Raw genomic sequence first — 20347 nt, 5'->3', positions numbered from 1 at the left:
GTTGTAATTGGCTTCCAGTGAATTGGCTCAGCCTGTTGCTCTGTTACATGTATCCGTAGTTCGCTAGTTAACACCGGAAATTAGTTCCCATAATGTAATAGTGAGAGCAGACACTGTTTCCCATCAGAGCTCAGCCCTCTGCTCTGTCACATGGTCACTGTTGGTTTTCACTCAGGATAGAGGACGGGGCAAACTAAAGTGGACGCAGAGGAAGAAAACACCGAGCATCACCTGTCCAGACACAATACCTCACGAGAGCATCCTTTTCTTTGGCCCGGAGACTTTTATCAGTGTTTGTGTTGTGTAGTGGCGCTATGAAGTGAAACTCCGCCATATTCAGCCCACCACGCCCGGAGCACAGCTACTAGGGTTGAAGACTCGCTTCTGCTTGTCTGTCCTCTGAACTTGTGCAAACTTATTTCCTCTTCACAGGACAGGAACAAGGTAATACAAACAGCCTTGACACTAACGACTTCGTTAAATTTACATTTTGTTAAAGCTTGTTTTCGGCTCAGGGATAAACTATGTTGGCGAGCGCAGAGGGAATTCAGTTGGAGTTAATGAGAACATATTGACTTTGTGATACTCTGGGATTTTTTTATTCGTGTGTAAACAACATTATGAATGTGTGTGTGTACCGTGGAAGGTGGAGTGCTATCCAGGAGTAATGACTCTGAGCTCCGTGGGGGCTTGCTGCCTCAGCCCAGAGGCCAAAGAAGCTCGGAGGATCAACGATGAGATTGAGAGGCAGCTTCGCCGGGACAAGAAGGACTCACTGCGGGAGTACAAGCTCCTGCTGCTCGGTAAGGTACCAAAACACAGGCTGTCTGTAATATTTATATGAAAGGATAAACAGTAAAGTGGTCTTAGAAGTATTAACATCTTACTTAACTCTTTCATACCTGAGCAAATTGGCTTGATTTCTTTAAAAAACATAGGAAGAAGGCAGTGAGCAACTTAACTAGAAATGACTCAAAAATAAATAAATAAAATAAAATTAACAGTAAGAAGTTACAAGAATATTACCTGAAAAAAAGGCAAAAAAATGGAAAAATACATACTCCAAAAATTAGACATTTTCCCCTGTTTTTTAATAATAATTTTCAAAGAATTATCAGTCTTTCTCAATTTTTAAAAAAATTAATTTTCAGGTCCTCTTTTACCAGTTTCTTGCTCATTCTCATTTTATTTTCCATGTTTTTGAAAAAATACAATCAAATTGATTTGCTCAGGTTTCAAAGGTTTAAGTTAAGGATTAAGTTGAAAAAAAGCAGTATTCATTCAAATGTGCACTTAAATCATAGATGTATTAATGAAATGTAAAGTATCAAAACTAAGTGAAGTGAACACTTTCAGTGTTATTGTATTTTGTGTATCATTGTATTATTATTATTACTGATGCATTAACATGTAAGGAAGATGTTGATGTTGCAGGTTGAGTAGATTTAATTTTATGTGTTTTCAATGTATTGTTGGGTAGTTTGATTTACAACAATGCATTATTTTATGATGATCATTATCGTTTTGTATGTTAAATCCTAATCTATAAAGAAATCATTTACTATAGCTGTTAAATAACGTCATGTAGAAGAACATGGAAATACTTGAGTAAAGTACAAGTACCTCAAAACTGTACAAACTGGAGTAAATATTACTCTCCAACATTGTCTAGCAGCATAAAGATGGTAAGATTAGCTCCATCGTGACAACAAAATATTGCTTACACATTAATCCACAAGTAATATTCCACTAATATACTGTATATATGATAAATAGAATATACTGAATGATGCTGTGAATCACCAGAGGATCTACGATACAATTATTATCATGATACTCAAGTCAGGATATGATATTATTGCGATTTTAAATATTGCAATATACTGAGTATTGTGATAAAATATATTGGGATTTATAACCTTTTCTGAACTGCATATTATGTCCCTGAAGGAAAACTATCTAATAAGATAAGATTTTTGCAACAGCAGCAGAATATATCTAGTGGACCATATTAATAATTTATATAATAAAATATCTATACTTGGCACTGCCACTGTGTGAAAAATATTGCAATACTATGCTGTATCGAAATTTTTCTCCCACCCCTAATTTTGCAGAACTTATAGTTTTTATACTGTAATTGTATTTTTGCTTCAAATACTTTTAAATGCAGGACTTTTTCTTGTCATTCTGTGTTTTAATATTGTGGTTTTGCTACTTTTCTAAGTTAAAAGATCTCACTAATTCTTCCACCACAATGATATAAATTATTTAAAGCTCCTCACCAAAAAAAAAAAGAAATAAATAAACATACAAATCCTTTACTTAATTGGCCTTGAAAGCACTTGAGTGCATAATGATGTGTTTGTGGTTCACTATGAACAGTTAATGTGCACTGTGAAATGATGCAGCTGTGTCTGGTCACAGTACAGGCCACCACAGAAATCTCTACAGTGATAGCACAGTGGGTCGAAAAACATTATTATCATTGTAACCAGTAGCGTAAGGAGGATTCAGATCCATTAATGTGACTCACCACAATGTATTATCAGCTAAGTGTATTTTAAACAATAGAAAGTAAAGGTACTCATGCAGTAAATGTTCCATGTGAGAGTTATTGATTATATGATTGGCTTGTTTTTATTGATGCATTAATGTGTGAGATGCATTTTGATCTTGTAGCTGGTTTAGGTGGAGCACATTTGAAGTAGCTAATTAGTGTTTGATAGTTTTATCTGTAACAATTCATCATTTTTATAAACAGATAATATACGTAGTTAGTAGGTATAACCTTCATCTGTAAATTAACTAGTAACTACAGCTGTCAGGTGAATATAGTGGAGTAAAAGTACAATGTTTTCTCTGCAAAGTAATGTTGTAGAAGTTTAAAACAGCAGAAAATATACCCCAAAACTGTACTCAGTTACAGCAAATGAGCCTCCGTCTCTGATTATAGACTCACATCAGTCCCAACTGGCAGATAAATGAATGATAGCTATATCACTTTAAAAGGCTGGCCACATTTTATTTGTTACTTGACAAAGGATGAGTCAGCAATGTTGTGAGTAAGTATAAGGTGTAGTATGGTCACACAGGTTCTGTTATTCTGCTTTCAAAAATGATTGACTCACAGTAACTGTGAAACCACCCTTTTAGGTTCAAAAGTCAGACGTGTCGTTTCAGTGCTTTCCAAACGACGACCACATACTTTGAACAAGTCTTCAGTTTCAAACTGTGCACCATGTTAGATTTAAATCAATCAGAATAATCCTATTTTTGAAAATCTCTTGTAAAATGAAAAAAGTAACACGCTGATCTCTTCACTCTGTCGACAAAGCTCTGTAACTGTTGCCAATAAATGCTTTCATTTCAGCTTCATCAGCCACAGGGGGGAAATGCTGCAACTTCTCCTAGTTCAGCTTTTTACAGGCAGTCACTACTGAGATGACAAAATACTATTTGTAAAACTTGACTCAAAGTATAAACCTAAGATCCTCAGGGCCGGGGAATAAGATAAAACCCAGACTAAGGTAATTCATGTACAGTAAGTCCAGGATTACACAACAGTGATGTGTGGAAGTACTTCACACACAACACAGGCTGGTGATAGTCTGTATTTTTACATTGTAAACAAATCCCATGAAGAGATCAAAGCTAACCATTAATTGATCCCACTCTCCCTCTGTCGAGATAGCGTGATGTAGCTAATTTCTTTGTGCCATAGACTGCTCCATTATTCTGGCACAGAGTCTATAGGCACACTAGCAGCTCTGTGGGGCTGTACTTTGGCACAGTGGTGCTTTGAGTTAAATGCTAACATCAGCATGCTAACACGCTCACAGTGACAATGCTAAAAGGCTGATGTTTAGCAGGGGAAATGTTTACCATGGTTCCCATTTTAGTTTACACATCTGTCATGGAGGAAAAGAGATCACCAAAATTAAGAACAGAGAAATGGACTGACACATCGTTGTGTTTGGTTTTTTAATGGGATTGACAATTTAATAAATATAGAATAATTCCAGCCGTTTCTTTTTTGGGTAAAGGACCCAGACCCTACTTTCCCATGCATTATTGTCTAAGTGACTATTGGGAACAACGATTTTTAGTATTAAGCTAAACAGGCTGCAATGTAACCACTCGGGGCATGTTCGCATCGTCAGTTTTTGTCAAGTAAAAGTGCTTGTTTTTCCTCTGACGTGCTCTGATTATTATTCTAAGTGTCTGACAACTTATGGACACAGAGATAGAACTTTTTGCAAAAGAGTAACATCCTTTTAGTTTAACCAAAAACAGCCTCAAAATTACCATTGCCATACACACCAAACTCAATTTAATTTAACTGTAATTCTATCGTTATAAAACAGACTTCATTCAAAATCAACAGCAAGATATGTCATTTAGATGTGAAATTATGCTGGTTCTATGCACAATAAAATTACTGTTGATTTAAATAGAGTCTGGTGAGTTTAGTGAGAGGGATTTTGGCTATCTGGCTAAACAAAAAGGATCTTACTCTTCAAAAGAAAGTTCTATCTCTGTAGGGATCCTTTTGATAAGTTGACAGACACTTACAGAAACAATCTGAGCCTGTCAGTGGCAAAAACAAACACTTTTAGTGGACGTAGATTGACAAAGCAGAAATGCCTCAAATGTTAATATTGCAATCTACATCACCTCCAACAGCTGCAGCGGTCTTGCTTAATGCTGGACTGATTTCAAAAACCGTTGTTCCCATAAGACACATAGACACAGTAGCATGGGAAAATAGAGTCCAGACTAAAAAATACTAAGCCTACTTTTTAAGTCGATACGTGTGTGTACAGTAATGCTATGTATCTGTTGGTGAATAGGAACTGGTGAAAGTGGGAAGAGCACTTTCATCAAGCAGATGAGGATCATCCACGGCCGTGGATACTCTGACGAGGACAAGAGAGGCTTCACCAGGCTGGTCTACCAGAACATCTTCACAGCTATGCAGGCCATGATTCAAGCCATGAGCACATTACACATCCCCTACAAGTATGAACACAACAAGGTAAACCAGTCTGCTGCGTCTTTGTCCTCTCTTCCCTGTTTCTCACAGACAGATTGAAAAAGAGGTTTTACCACACACTGTCCCACAGAAAGTGTACGTATGGTTTACTGTCTGAGACACTGACAGAGCCTGCAGTGTGTATTAGGGTGAAGTACTTCTGGTAAATTGCAACGGTGTTTAGTTTTGCAATCCTGCTGCCAGAGAGTTGTGTCGTTTTAAGGAGCAGGCTGTTGTTTGGAAAGTACGCATGATGTTACACTCCAGGCATGTAAAGACAGGTACTCCTGAGCCTAATACAAGTAAGAGACGAAAGAGGAAGGGAGACAGAGACTTCCCCATTAATCATACAGGAATCTGTCCCTGTCACACTAATGGCAGGAGCTTATTAATCACACAAATTTGCTGGTTCACACAAATATGGTACATTAGTTAAAATTCCAGGTAAGGACGAGAGGAGTCCACTTCCTGTGTCCTGTGACAAGGGTAAGAGGAGGGGGGTCATGTAGCTGCAGTGGACCTTTGGCAGCATTAACCAAGTCTGAGTCAGCACGTGGGTTACAAAATGTGTCTTTTTCAGTCTCTGAGTGAGGGTGATGGTCTGTGCAGGCTCACAGGATGACACTGTTTGGCACTGAGCATGCAAATATTAGTAGTGAAGTGCAGAGGCTGCAGGTCAGAGAGGTTAAGAAACCAAGTGACCATTCACTGACTAAACTGCCCACTGAAACACTACAGGGCCTTTAATTTGAAATGGAAACAGGAAGTGTTGGGTTTGTATTAACAGCATAATACAGTAACAAATATGTAACAGGGCAAATGGTAGGTCAGTCTCTTAAAGGCCTGGTACCTTTTGCAATTTCGGCAATTAAAACCACTGTTAATGGTGGTTTACAGTATGTGCTGTATGAGAATGGAAAACTTGACAGGCTAAGCAACAGTAACTTGGGAATAGCTTCTCTGCATATGTGTTATACAGTGGTGCCATATGCAGATGGAAAGCAGGCACAGATCTCTATGATCTGCGCTGTTTACGGGTGTTCCAAGCCCTACTAATAGTAAAATGTAGGGGGGGCAAGTAAAAAAAAAAAGTCCCTGAGAAACAGGAGCAGATGTGTGGATCAAAAACCTCGGTTGTAAGTTTGGAGGGGGGAAGTCAAATAAAGTCACACATTAACATTAAAGCGTTGTGGTAAACATGCCTCCAGTTGGATGCAATTACAATGTGCTGTGACAGCTTCTCCGTGTTTTTAACCCTAACCCAAGTTTTTAACGGCATTTCACCTGACCAATGGAAACGCTTGACTCGATAGGTAAAAAGGAGTTGCTACAGTTAGCTAAAGTTATCTAGTAACATAGTGGTGTATCCATGTAAGAATGAAAGACCTTCCAGTTGTGGAGCCAAACATGGAAAAACTATTTATAGTTCACTAGACTCTTGTGTGTTTTCATCGGCTCGCCGTGTTGGATTGTGTCCATACTGGGCAGATTGGTCAAGCTGTGGGAAAGATCACTTTGCTTTGTTTTGTATGGATCACATCCCCCCTTACCTTACTCCTCTTCATCCCCTATGGGACATAAGGATATCGATTCTTGGCAGCGTGTTGCACCTCTCCCCATGACGAGTTCATCTTTTCCAACTCCAGTGTCACAGTTATGCGCCAGGTGGTTTTGGGCCATCCGGGTTTTCTTTTGTAATGGTGTCCATCTGAAGGCAACTCGTGATCCGGCTCTTCTCCACTCTTAGCATGTTGCATAGCCATCTCAAACGTCGGCGTGTATTATCTTTGGTGATGCTCCGGCTACCTGTTTTCTTGTACAGTTGAAGGCTGGAGATTTTGTTTGGCCTGCTGAATCGCATCCAACTTGAGTTTAAATTTTCTGACAATACCTGCTGCCTGCAGGTTCATCCAACCCTTTTATGTTGTCATTTCCTCTATATCCAATTCACGCACCATATAGATTTATCTCTTCCTGCCCGCCATCTGAATTTTGCAGGTCTTAATGGTCAAGTCATTGCAAACAAGCTATTGGACTGAATATATGTTAGAGGAAAGAGTGAGCTTTAAGTAAATTGCTATTTTTTTTGGATTGATCAGGAGGTAAGGGTATGGAGAGGAAAGAGGTAAATAAAGAGGTAAATAAAGAAGTAAAAAAAAAAAAAAATAGGTTGGCACAGCAGCTTCTAAGGATCCCTTTAAATTTGTCCCATCATTTCTCCAAAGAGAAGAATGGGAACATGAAAGTGCCGAAGCAAGAGCCATGAAATCAGTTTTAAAAGATGCACAAAAAGGGAACGGCATTTAAGGGTATGGCTTCCCCCAGAAATGTTAAGAAAAGTAACTAAAAATAAACTTCTCAAGTTGTTTTGAACACTAATCTCTGGTATCACTTCCAGCCAAATTACTTCCTTCTACTTCTATGTTGTGTGTGAAGATATGTCAGCAAACAGCTCTCCAGATAGTATAAATTAAATAAGAGTTAACAGTGGTGTAATAAACTGGTTAAACCCATTTACAATATGTAGAGAATGATGTATTTTATAACTCTGGAATTTACCACAGTATGGCAGCTCATAGACATCTGTATCGTGGCAGGGTCACTATCTCCCCTTTATTACTGAAGTACTGGAAGAACAAGAATCAAACACAGGTGCTAACCAACAAAATGACAATTGCCAAAGTCCCATGCAGCAGCAACTGAGAGTAAACAGACTCAGAGTAATTGCTCAGCCATAAATGACCATAAAAGTACTCTAAACAGCTTGTGCAGATTTTTACAAGTGTTTTCTGGCTGAACGATTGCACTGTGGGTGAACAAGTGGTATGCAGCCAGGGAAATATTTATTATTAATCAGACATAAATCAGGGCAGGAAGGGTAAAACAGAGAGATCAGTAATTCCAAGAAGACACAGGACATCGCTTTACAAACCCAGAAGAAGTGCGTTGTCTTGCATCGTTCTTAGCTCGTGGTGTAATTATTTTACATTAAGTGTACATTTTAGCCAGTAAAATATTACTCTAGAGCTGCAGCTAATGATTATTTTTACAATTGAGTAATTTACCAATTATTATAATATTTGTTTGGCCTATAAACATCAAATAACTGTGAAAACAGGGCACCCCGATTGCTCACTAGGTAGAGCTATGGCAGCAGCCCAGGTACAAGTCTAGTCTAGCCTATGTGCCCTGTGCTGCATGTCATCCCTGTCTCCGCCCTGCCTTTCCTTTCTCTCCCTAACTGTCATAAATAACACAAAAATGCTAAAAGAAGTCTGTGTGTGTGAAAACTACTCATCACAGTTTCTTCATTCCCAAGGTAATCCATTTTTTGTCCAGTTAACCATTCAAAACCTTTAGAAATTCAGTTTACTGTAATGATAGGAGAAGGGAGCAGCAGCAAACTCTCACATGTAGAAGCTAGAACCATCAAATAATTGTTATTTATGTGTTGAAAAAAATGACTTGTTAATTTGTTCGCTACAGCCCGAGTCTACAGTAAGTTACCTAGTGACGATCGTAATGTTATTTTGCTGATAAATCGACATACAGTATAAGTTACATAACATAATTCCTAAACAGGGACTGTTAAAAACATGCTGAAGAAAACCCAATACACAGTTAACTTTAAATTAGACAAATAATATTGCATCTTTGGAGAAACTCAGAGACACTTTCCCAGTGCTTTAAGGTGCAATGTGTATTGCCTATCCATATGTTCCAAACTAATAGGGAGCAGCAATTCACCTGTAAGGCAATTACTAAATAACAGCAGGGCAAGAATAAACAAAATTCCACCAAGCTGCAAAACTCTGAGCCAGACAAAATAGCCCTGCTATCTTGTAATCTTCACGTGTAGCATCGGCCTGTAGTTTATGTTATAGATTGCAGATTTTTGGTTTCGGACCCTGGACTATCTAGCTCTGGACATATTTTGGATTGAGGTGATTTGAGATCAGTGACTTGAATGAGCAATGAACCAGTGTTGTAGATTTGAAACATCGGATTGTCTGAACTGGGAGAAACGGACCTTGACGAAACGTGGCTGGTGAGCTTGTTGACTAGCTTGGCCCGATTGGCATGGCTTGGCTGCACCCAGCCCTCAGCCGTGTTGACACAGGTAGCAATGGTGAACTTTTTTTATACTTTGTGCAAACACTGTTTGGCTGATCACGTACACATGGCACTGAGTAAACAAGCAGGTATCTCAACAAAAACTGGACACTATAGTGATTCACTATCCCCCCTCGAGATACAGCTGACATTTCAAGTACAGGACAGGCCAGGGCCAGGCCAGGGCCAGGCCCCCAGGTACGCAGCTCAGCCTTGCTTCCAGTTTTTCCCAGTGGCCATTCGTGGTATTGCAGCAAAAAAAGATGTTTGTAAAACTGTTGACAGGACAGGGTCCGCTGGTTACCATGGTCATTGCAGTAGCTATCTCTGCAATACAATACATGGATCAGGGTTCCCATGGTCATGGAAAACCTGGAAAAGTCATGGAATTTCACAATCATATTTTCCAGGCTCGGAAAAGTCACAGAATTAGTCAAAATCAATAAAAGAAAATTGGAAAAATCATGAAATTTTGTTGTGTGTAATGGAATTGTTACAGTAATTTTCTGTAGATAACCTTCCGCATAATGCAAAATTAATGGCAATTTATAGTTTCTGTAGCTGTCGACATAACATAGCTCTAATATGTGTCGATATGCGACACTGTTTTGTTTACCATTGTGTACGTTTAGTCATTTTCTCCCTGTGTTAATCTCTCCCTCTATGTATTTCAGCTTCCTGAATAATGTTTGAACAGAGTTTGAATCTAACATGTTTGAAAAACGCCGTCCAAGTGGAGCAAGCAAAAAAATCTTCATTATGTATCCTTGAAAAGTCATGGAAAAGTTTGGAAATTTGGTCTATGAAAATGTGTGGGAGCCCTGATAGATATTTTAAACTTAAGTTCTGGACATATCTTACACATTGCACCATAAAGCTTTATATGCATTTAATCTTTCATAACACTACAGTAACAATGCACAAGAACACAAACATGACATTATCTTCATCGTAAATCCCTCTGTATATTTGTGCCTGAGTGTGTTGGGTTATGTCATTCATTTCAGTGTGTCATCCATTTGTTGTTCAGGCAAATGCCAATCTTGTCCGTGCGGTTGATGTGGAGAAGGTCACAACATTAACCAGCCCTTACGCGGATGCCATCAAGAGTCTGTGGAGTGACCCGGGGATTCAGGAATGCTACAGTCGTAAGAGGGAATACCAGCTCTCAGACTCAGCCAAATAGTGAGTGTAAACAGAAACTAATAACTGCTCAGACATTGCCAAACACTTTCCATTGTTTCATCTGCTAGTTGTCTATTTAATGCACTCAGAGGGCTCTGTGATTATTCCATTTAAGGTTGCTGACAAAAGGCTTAAAAGCAGTAAAATTCTATTTAAATTCTGGCTTATAGTGAAGTGGCAGACACAGAGACATCCATGATGTGAATATTTTAAGTCTCCTCTGTCCTTTACCTGCCTAACTCTGGGTTGTCCTCCTGTGTTAACAGCTATCTGAATGACATGCAGCGAATTTCTGATGCTGCTTATCTGCCAACCCAGCAGGATGTCCTGAGGGTGAGGGTGCCCACAACAGGTATTATAGAGTACCCCTTTGACCTGCAGAACGTGGTGTTCAGGTGAGTGTTTATGTCGGAGTGGTTTTGTTGTAGCTAAGGTCATAGTGGAGGTCACAGTGAATAAGAATAAAATCTAATATATAGTTTTGTAATGTGAAATTGATATACTGTTTATCATTATAAGTTTTCTGGAAGTTTAGTAGATAATGTGTTGACTGGTGAAAAATGTTTCTTCAGCGGCACTATGAGGCTGACATTTCTGGGTGTTTTTTGGTAAAATGTCTCAACAACTATTGGATGGATTGCAATGAAATTTGGTTAACACATTTCACACATGACACATTTACACACTGAGGATAAATTGTAAAACCTTTGGCAGCTTTTAAGTACAGTGTGTAGGAATTAGAGGCATCTATTGGCAGAATAATAAATATGTTTATGAAGTATCTGACCTGTACGCCATTGGCACTGAACATGGACTCATGAGACCCAGTGGCCTTGAAGACTCCCTGGCTGTATCGCTTCTCCTGTGAGTAGGGAAAGCCCAGTCCAGCCCTTGATGATCACAGGAACAGTGAATCAGTACATGGGAAAGTGGAAGATGATGATGGTCTGCCTCAGTGAGTTTGCGTTGTTCCTCAGTAATGTCAGCAGACGGTTTCCCTTCCTCTCATGCCAGTTTGGTCACCTCTGCATAACTGAAATGATCTATATTCATTATTTCTTCGTTGATATCCTCAGCCATAGCAGTGGCTTTAGCCGTACATATGCCGTGTTTTTTGCGCCCTCAAATTCATTGTTTCCAATGAGGAGGTGTGGCAGGTGTGACGCTCCAACGCCAGCGTGATGCCTGTTTTTCAGGCCGTGATGGCTGCACCCTGAGTTAAACGAGTTCAACTTTTGGAATGCAGCAGCACGCACTGCATGTCATGTGATGAGGAAAAAACAATCACAGATGACAAATATCTTTCCCTCCTTCTATAATGTCAGTCTGTGGAAAATATAGAAAATTTGATCATTTTGGTGCAGGGCCGCCAGAGCCTTTCTTCCGTCACACAGACAATATGCCCATACACAAACAGCACCTAGAAGAAGATCAGCTCTGCACTCAGGATTTCAGGTAAATAGGCTACAATACAGTACTTGTTAAAGTTGCTTAGCAACCTCAGAAGCAACCTGCTGCCGTATTCTTGAAAGCTGGATCAAAAAAAAAGCACAAAAGTAGTGCCTAATGCCTGAGCTCGCATTTTCCAGGGAGTGACGCAGCATGTGTATGGCCCTTTAAACTTCATGTTTACGGTTTGTATCTACATACAGAGTGGGTCCTCTTCCACAGAATGCACCATGTTGTTCTACCGTAGCCCAGAACAGACAAACCAAACACTTGCTCTAGTTAGGGATGTTTGCGTTTTCATATTGGCCACCGTAGTTCTCCTTCACAGCTTGAAGAGAAGTTTCAGTTGGTTGTGATCTGCATTCTCACAGCTAGATGTCGCTAAATCCTACACACTGGACCTTTAATATTTATAAAACTATGACATTCCCATCAGCCGGGACTGTACTTTGTATTCAGTTCTACTCTCTGTTTGCCTACTAACACGCTGAGATGGTAAACATTATCCTCATCAGTGTATTTGCATTGTCATGGTGAATCTTAGCATGCTGATGTTAGCATTCAGCTAAAAGTATTACTATGCTTAAGTGCAGCCTCACTGAGCTGCTGGCATGGCTGTAGACTCTTAGTCTACAGCCTCCTGTGTCCTCTGACAAGACTAAAGAGCACTGTTGTGAAAGTAGAGAGACAAGTCGGAAGCCATTATGTCTTGTTAGTGTTTAATAGTCTTGTTGGAGCACAGCTGGACCTTGTTTAATAATTAATTGTCAGGGGTCCGTGCTGTTGTTTTGCCCATTTATACTGTAGTATTACAAGTTTCATTAGTGATGTCAAATCAGGCCAGCTTTGGAAGTTGTGTTTTCTGTAATGATGAAACACTTAAATGTCTCATTTTGAGTCCAGCAGATTATTCGAGGAAGTGAAAGTTTCAATTCCCGTATTTTAACTTTGATTCCACAAAAGCGAATGCTTACAGTTTCCTGGTGAAAGCACTGTAGCGTTTCAACACATACCAAACAGATTTTAGTTAATGGCAATTACACAGATAAAACTAAGCAGTACATTGATATAATGTTGATACTGTGATATTAGACTAGATTTAATTTATTGTATTGTTAATGTAAATATGCAATGGATGCTCAAATGCTGCAATATAGTTATCTGGTGCAGCTTTGTGAACTTACAACACTGCTCTGGGTTAAACGTCAGGGGTCATCATGTCTACATTACCAATGGTCAAGCTCTTCTCATATTATTTATATTAAGGGATTTAATAATCTAATCCATCACCATAACCCAGCACTGAATACAAAGAATCAAACTGGCTGTAAATTAGTAATATACAGATTTTTTTTTTAATAATGTCTTGAACTTGTGGCTGTAGGATGGTGGATGTGGGCGGCCAGCGTTCAGAGAGGAGGAAGTGGATTCACTGTTTTGAGGAAGTCACTTCCATAATGTTCCTTGTGGCGCTCAGCGAGTACGATCAGGTCCTTGTTGAGTCTGCCAATGAGGTAAGATGCGGGCTGCTGCCTAAAAAATAATCTGTTGCAATTATGGGATAATCTGTTCCTGTATATGCTGTCAGTCTGTATAAGGAAATGAAAGGGGCTTACTTTGGGACGATCAAAAATCAGTGGCAGGGACACAAAGGGACATTGTGTCTTTTGTTTAAGGCCAAACCTGTTAGGTGGAGATGATGACCTAGATTTCCTAGAGTCCAGCACCAGTCTCGCTTCTCTCTTCTCTCTTTTTCTCTCTCTCTCTCGCTCTTTCTGGTCACAATGATAGACCTCATCCTCACTCTCTTCTGTGGCAGTTCACACAGTTCACCTGCAGGGGGAGCTCTTTAGTCGCTCTGTTCAGCAAAGTGCACTACTCAGAGAGGCTTATTCACTTGATGAGATTACAGCCAATTGAATTTGTTCACACATACAATCACTGCTGAAGTACTGCTGTCTAACACTATTTCTGGTCCCATGTTTCTGCTCATGCTAAGATGTTTGTGTCATGTGTTCTTCAAAGAATCGCATGGAGGAGAGCCTGGCCTTGTTCCAGACAATCATAAAATACAAGTGGTTCAAAGATTCCTCAGTCATCTTGTTCCTCAACAAGATCGATTTACTGGAGGAGAAAATCATGTATTCGCATTTGGTCGACTACTTCCCTGAGTACGATGGTAAGAGAAAAAAGATTTATTCCAGAAATGTAGCTGAGCATGATGGTATTTATGTTTTGAACACAACGTCATAGTACCATAATTAAACATCTCTTGCTGTTTGTTTATTTCTAATAGCTGTGTCTTTAAGTGACTCTACCTAATTTGTAAAAGAAGAATTACAGCAGTCGTCCTTGTACAGATGAAAAGTTGAACTCATAAGCAATAAAACACGCTTGATGTAATACGCAGTCATTTTGCTGCTACAGCCCACTTTGGTCTGGCATGACTGATATTTTATTGTGACTAACATTAGCCAACTTTTAATATTACTGTGAAGCTGACTTATTGAGTCGGTATACTGACTTTATATCAGTGACTGTATATAAGATGAACGATCCACTTTCTTCCACTGTGTAAAAATGAAGCCAAAATATCCTGGATACTTCCACTGCCATCCTGTGCTGGTGATGTCATTTGGAGCCAGAGTCTGCGCCATAGCAATATCCGCAGTATCAAGTCACCGCCGTCCAACCAATCGCAAGCAGTGCTCGGGCACTCCATTGGCACACGCAGCTGTCGTGATGCAAAAATCCCCTTTTTATATATCACCATACAACTAGCTATGACCAAATAGGAATACAAACACTTGATACGTCAGAGTTTAAAGAATTACCTAAAATGACAGAAAACATCATTGGGAAAAATTTATTTGATTTCTTTACTTTGGCTCTCTAACATGAAGGGGGTGGGATTTATGAGCTATACTGCCACCAGGGGGCAATCAAGATGTGTTGGCTTCATTTTTAGGGAGCTGTCATGTTGTCCATTTTTATTATGCAGTCTATGTCTATTCTCTTCTTTACCTATGCTACTGTTACACTGTTTTGGCATGTCACAGATAAACATTTCAAAAGATTTATCACAAAAGTAAACCAACAACTAAATGCACTAGAAGGTATTGTTTTCTGCTTGTGGTCCCATTTTAGTCGGCCACAGTCAGGTCACCTAATGATGATGTCTTTAAATTGTCCAGGTTTGGACAATTCTGCAAAAAAAATATCAAACCAACTCCGTAATCTCTATGCTGGAGCAATACATATCTATTAAGTCACTTAAAGGGAAATTTCAGTTTATTTCAACCTGTCTCCTATCATCCTAAATTTGTTTCGAGTGACTAGTGACATAAAAATAATAGTTAGCATGTTAGCCGTTAGCCTAGATACAGCCGGGGTGCATGGTAGCGTCAGACCTGTTAAAACGTAAGTGAACGGGCAACCTTCATGTGCAAAATTAGTCCACTAAACAAGCTTTTTTCCACAAAGACCGCCTCATATCGTTAGGATAAATGTCAGAGAACATATAGAAAACGACATGTAAACGTGTTGTCTTACCTTACTGGTGTGGTGCCATGTTTGTTTACCATCTAGCTCTGCTTTCCAAAGCGCGGCCAAAATATATCTTGCCAGCTCTAGATAAAGCCCAGCTGGATACTACTCCAGGTGGAGGTGTCTCATCCTCGGTCACATCCAGACCTTGAAAATAAGGCTGCAACCGGTCCCATTCCTTGCAACAGAGGCATTCCTCTTCTGTGGGCACTGGGGCACAGTATTCACAGGTACACCACCAATCTCCAGAGCTACTCAGCCTTGCAGCAGCCATTCCTCCTCTCTCGTCCTCTACCTGTCGCGCCTCTCTCTCTCTCCTCCTCCGTTCTTCAATTTCACAAAGCTCTTTGTCAATGTATTCTGGCTCAAATAAATAAGGGCGGCCATCAAACTCTGCAAAATCAAATTCCTCCTCCACAAAGTCGAAGTCTGGCAAAAAGTCAGGCATTGTTCTATAAATCTTTCATAAAATAAATGAATGAATATTTCAGGCTACTGTCCGGTTCTGCCTTGCAGCTGCTGCTGCTTGTTCAGGCATGGTATGAGATCGCTGCTTGTTCTTGCGATATTTCGGCCGCACTTTGGAAAGCAGAGCTAAATGGTAAACAAACATGACAGCACACCCATAAGGTAAGACAACATTTACATTTACGTTTACATGTCGTTTTCTGTATGTTCTCTGACATTTATCCTAACGATATGAGGCGGTCTTTGTGGAAAAAAAGCTTGTTTAGTGGACTAACTTTGCACTTGAAGTATGCCCGTTCACTTACGTTTTAACAGGTCTGACCCTACTATGCGCCCCAGCTGTATCTAGGCTAACGGCTAACATGCTAACTATTATTTTTATGTCACTAGTCACTTGAAACAAATTTAGGACGATAGGAGACGGGTTGAAATAAACCGAAATTTCCCTTTAACATTAACCATCATAAACTACTGGTCATACCCCAGTAACTGTATATAAAGATGGACAATGTGTCTCCACTTTCTCCCGCTGTACAAAATGAAGCCAAAATATCAGTGATACAAGTGTTGCCATCATTTGCTGGTGGTCATTTGGAGCTAGAGTCTGTGCAGCAGCAATCTCCGTGGTATTGACTTCCCGCCCATACACCGGTCTGACTAATCACCAGTAGCACTATTATTACAAGCGTATGGATTGGCACACACAGCTGTTAATTATGATGTCCAACCTGCTTTTCATAGTGTCAAATAGCTAATTAAAACCAAATGTATCAGAAAACAAATACTTGAACATATGTCACCATGATAAGAGCTACCTTAAATGACAGAAACAATCTTTGGGAAAAATGTATTTGACCTGTACGTTGACCTTTCAGTGTGGCACATGTCCCATTCACTAACATGGAGGGGACGGGGTTTATGACTTATACTGCAGCCAGCCACCAGGGGGCGACTAAGATGTTTTGGCTTCATTGTTATAAACAGTCTATGGTCAAACAAGTACAGCTGTTGCAGCATGTACTGAATTGATCAAGGGTGTTTAATTGCTTTTGAATTCAACTTCTCATATGTAAGTTTTGAAGTTTGTGTTGCTTACTCTTTTAAAAGTTACATTGTCTTACCTAAATGTTCTGCATCAGTTTTATATTTCTGCACTAGCCTGTCTTTATTCCTGAGCTTTTATGTAACTACTGGAAATACTACAGTGACTTTAATGTGCTGTTCCTGCCCTCTGTCTCTGCCTCTGTCTCTGTCTCTTCCAGGTCCCCAGCGGGATCTCAAGGCAGTGAAAGAATTCATCTTAGATATGTTTGTCAGTCTCAATCCAAACGAGAAAAAAATCATCTACTCCCACTTCACCTGCGCGACAGACACAGACAACATTCGATTTGTCTTCAGTGCAGTGAAGGACCACATCTTGCGTACCAACCTGGAAGTCTACAACTTGGTTTAAAACGGCTGTGTTGCTGCTGTAATTCAATCGGCTTTGTACAGCTGGCAGTCCGGAGAGCTCTGCAGTGATTCAGTTTGCCTCACACTGCTGCTGAACACTATAATCCACAACAGGAAATTGAGAAGCTACAGAGCTTGTCGCCAAATGACTATACTACTGATGTATTTCAAATTTTCCTGTTAGGCTCTTTGAAAATGGATGTCTCCAGCTATAATGAAGTGTGTCCTGACAATTAAAGCGCTGCCTAAGTGAGGAGTCTATTATAGTATGCACTCTGAAATTTATGGAGCTCTTTGTGAGCGAGCAGTAACGGTATAAATGCACGTGGATGGATTGAGAGGGGGAAAAAGTATTTCAGTGGCCTCAAAAGCCTCTGAGGACTTGTAATGTACTAGGTCTCTCCTTCAGGGAATCTGTGGAAGTGAATGTAGACTAACTGCAATGCAGCACCTCACATCACTAACCCAAGTTGCTCGTGGTTTATTGTTTTTTTTTTAAGTTGAAAACTGTTTCAAATACTCTAAATGCTTAGTTTGAGTCTTGACTTAATGGCAAGTGGAGTAAAAAGTAACACTAACGGACACATTTCATTGGTATTTGTGCTGATATTCTGTATGTGTGTACCTCACTTATTATTTCCACAACCTCATTTCAAGTTTCACAAGACTTTGTTCACTTTGCATTTATCTGTGATGGCATTAGTCTTAAACCACTTTTCGTGAGCACAGCATTAACATGTTTTTTTAATGTAATTTAACACATTTCCAAGGGAATCCTACTGTCACCCTAGTGTGTCCATGTAGTTCAGGGACTATTTGATTAGTTTTCATGTCTAAAATTAATTTGCTTAATAATTTGATCCATTATTTATCTGAATGTAAATATCACACGGTACATTAATGGTACACATTCTTCACCTTTCCCTGCATCAAGGTCGATGTTTAGAGGCTAACTGCTAAAGAGATAACTATTGTGTGTAATAATCTCTGAGGTATTAAAGTAATGCATTCTTGATCTTTTTTTCATATGCTGTTCAAGGGTATTAAATGCATGAATAAAAAGCTAATGAGAGCGTATCCATGGCACTAATGTTTACACGACCCCTTTTCTTTTCGTTAGAAATAATTACAGCCTAGTCTGAACGGTTTAATTTATGGTTCGATTTCACTGTCACTGTGACATCTTAATGCAGTCTTAGTGTTTTTAATGTGATTGGATAAATAAACAGACATTTGCTGCTCAGTTTTTCATTCTTTGTCCTTGTTTACATACCAGCTCCAGCACACTGTTGGTTTAGCATTCAAGTGTTTGTCTTCTTGGCTGCTCTGTCGGCTCATCTGGAGCAGGGTTGGGTCCTGAAATCCTCCTCTGTGATACATCCATCTGGCTGGAGGCTGCACCAGCACTTCTGTTAGGGGTCCATAGTTTTGGTGTTGTACAAAGGGAAATAAAGTGTGGCAAAGATTCTTTATTTTTTAGACATTGAAAATTATGTGGGAGTAATGTGTAAGCAGTGGCGCAGTGGGGAATATACGGGTTATATCCACCTATTTTTCTCAATGTTTACAGCATACCCACCTAGCAGCAAAGAAGCCACTGGAATACCTACCTAACCTACCCATCTCCCTAGTAGCACACTCATCTCATCAACTATCCCTCCACCACTCTGTGGATGCAGGGGTAAACAGATTCTTTATTGGTACCTTCCTGGTTTAATCAATCCAGACCCAAATCAATCACTCAACAATCAACCCAAACATAATATACTATACCATTATACACTAGGGCTGCAACTACATTTTTTTCCCGATATCTGATTAATCTGATTCCTCCATTAATTGTTTTGCCTGTATGAAACATAGTGAAAAATGTCCATCACAGTTTCCTCAGAAAATCCTCTCATTTGAGAAGCTGTAACATGAGAATGTTACAAATGTTTGCGTTGAAATAGCGACTCACATGATAAATTCATAATCAAAATACAGAAAATGCCAATTTTTGCATCTTATTTAAGCTATATCATAGATATTAGCCAAGAATGAGGCATTTTTAATGCATATTTGTGTCTTCTTTGGGAAAACAAAGCATTATTCAGCATCAAGCATTATTAACCAAAATAGTAGGGATGTCTCAGTTAGGTTTTTTGGTCCCTATCCGGAGCCGAGTCATTTAATATTGAATATCTGCCGATACTGAGTCTCAGTCTGATACTTCTATTGTCCTAGATAATACAGCTGCACAGTGCACACTTTAAGTACCTCAGTGTTATTGAAATCAATCCAGTGTATAGTCTATGCTTGACAATTGAATAGCTCTGCAATGCAAAAAGATATCCGTGCATCTAAGCTGTTATTTTTTCATGTTTTTTTTAATTTCTAGTATAAAATAACAAACCCTCTTTTTAATCTTTTTGGTCTTGTCTCAAGGGAATTTCTTTGTTCTGTCCTTCTGAGTGCATATTTTCCAGTGTTGCTTCGTTGCAGCCCTACCTGAGTCAGGCCAACCTGGATGAACTTTATTTCGCTGAGTATTTATTTTCATCATCTGTACATCTACTAGGCCTACTCTTATTAGCTTTTTGCTTGCAGGGCTATTGTTGATTGTACTTTTGTTGGTAAATAGCATAAATAAACAGTCTCATACTTCTTTTTGCTGTCTTTTTTGGTGTGCGGTGTTTTGCCACGGGCGGGGCTGTGCATGACATCTTCACCAGCTAAAACTAATTGGGCTCTACGTAGCTCAATATAGCCAATCAGGATCAACTAACAAATGCCCTGATTATTGAGATCAGATCAGGACATCCCTACAAAACAGTACATCTTAAAGCACAGAGAGGTCGCAAATGAAAGATGCTTTTGAGCTGCATGATGGGAAATGTAGGATCAATTGTTTTTGGATCTTTACCCATACTTACAACTAAAAGTCAGGACATCTTCACCTCTGCTGCTTTGAGTACTCATAAGTTTGGTAAATAGCAAAAATAAACTGTCTCACACTTCCTTTTGCTGTCATTTTTGGTGTGTGGTGTTGCGCCACGGGCGGGGCTGTGCATGACATCTTCATCAGCCAAAACTAAGGATTGGCTTGGGCTCTATATA

At 39.5% G+C, this 20347-nt stretch overlaps 1 protein-coding gene across 1 annotated transcript; it reads left to right on the top strand.

Annotated features, from left to right (window-relative positions):
- The first annotated feature begins 113 nt into the window (after positions 1-113).
- LOC117269641 (guanine nucleotide-binding protein G(q) subunit alpha-like) lies at positions 114-18491 on the top strand. The gene is made up of 8 exons (XM_033646831.2): positions 114-444; positions 647-803; positions 4854-5038; positions 10179-10333; positions 10600-10728; positions 13167-13296; positions 13808-13961; positions 17059-18491. The coding sequence occupies exons 2-8, from the start codon at positions 668-670 to the stop codon at positions 17247-17249; spliced, it is 1080 nt and encodes a 359-aa protein (XP_033502722.1). The 5' UTR covers positions 114-444; positions 647-667; the 3' UTR covers positions 17250-18491.
- The last annotated feature ends 1856 nt before the right edge of the window (positions 18492-20347 follow it).

This window comes from Epinephelus lanceolatus, chromosome 19, assembly GCF_041903045.1.
Source record: "Epinephelus lanceolatus isolate andai-2023 chromosome 19, ASM4190304v1, whole genome shotgun sequence".
In the NCBI taxonomy this organism is placed as follows: Eukaryota; Metazoa; Chordata; class Actinopteri; order Perciformes; family Serranidae; genus Epinephelus; species Epinephelus lanceolatus.
This window is presented reverse-complemented; position numbering and strand designations above follow the sequence as displayed.

Excerpts from the sequence above, each read along its gene's own strand:
- LOC117269641 (XM_033646831.2), top strand. The coding sequence starts at position 668 with ATGACTCTGAGCTCCGTGGGGGCTTGCTGCCTCAGCCCAGAGGCCAAA. Across the intron at positions 5,039-10,178 it reads ACAAGTATGAACACAACAAG|GCAAATGCCAATCTTGTCCG; the intron begins GTAAACCAGTCT and ends TTTGTTGTTCAG. Across the intron at positions 13,962-17,058 it reads CTACTTCCCTGAGTACGATG|GTCCCCAGCGGGATCTCAAG; the intron begins GTAAGAGAAAAA and ends TGTCTCTTCCAG.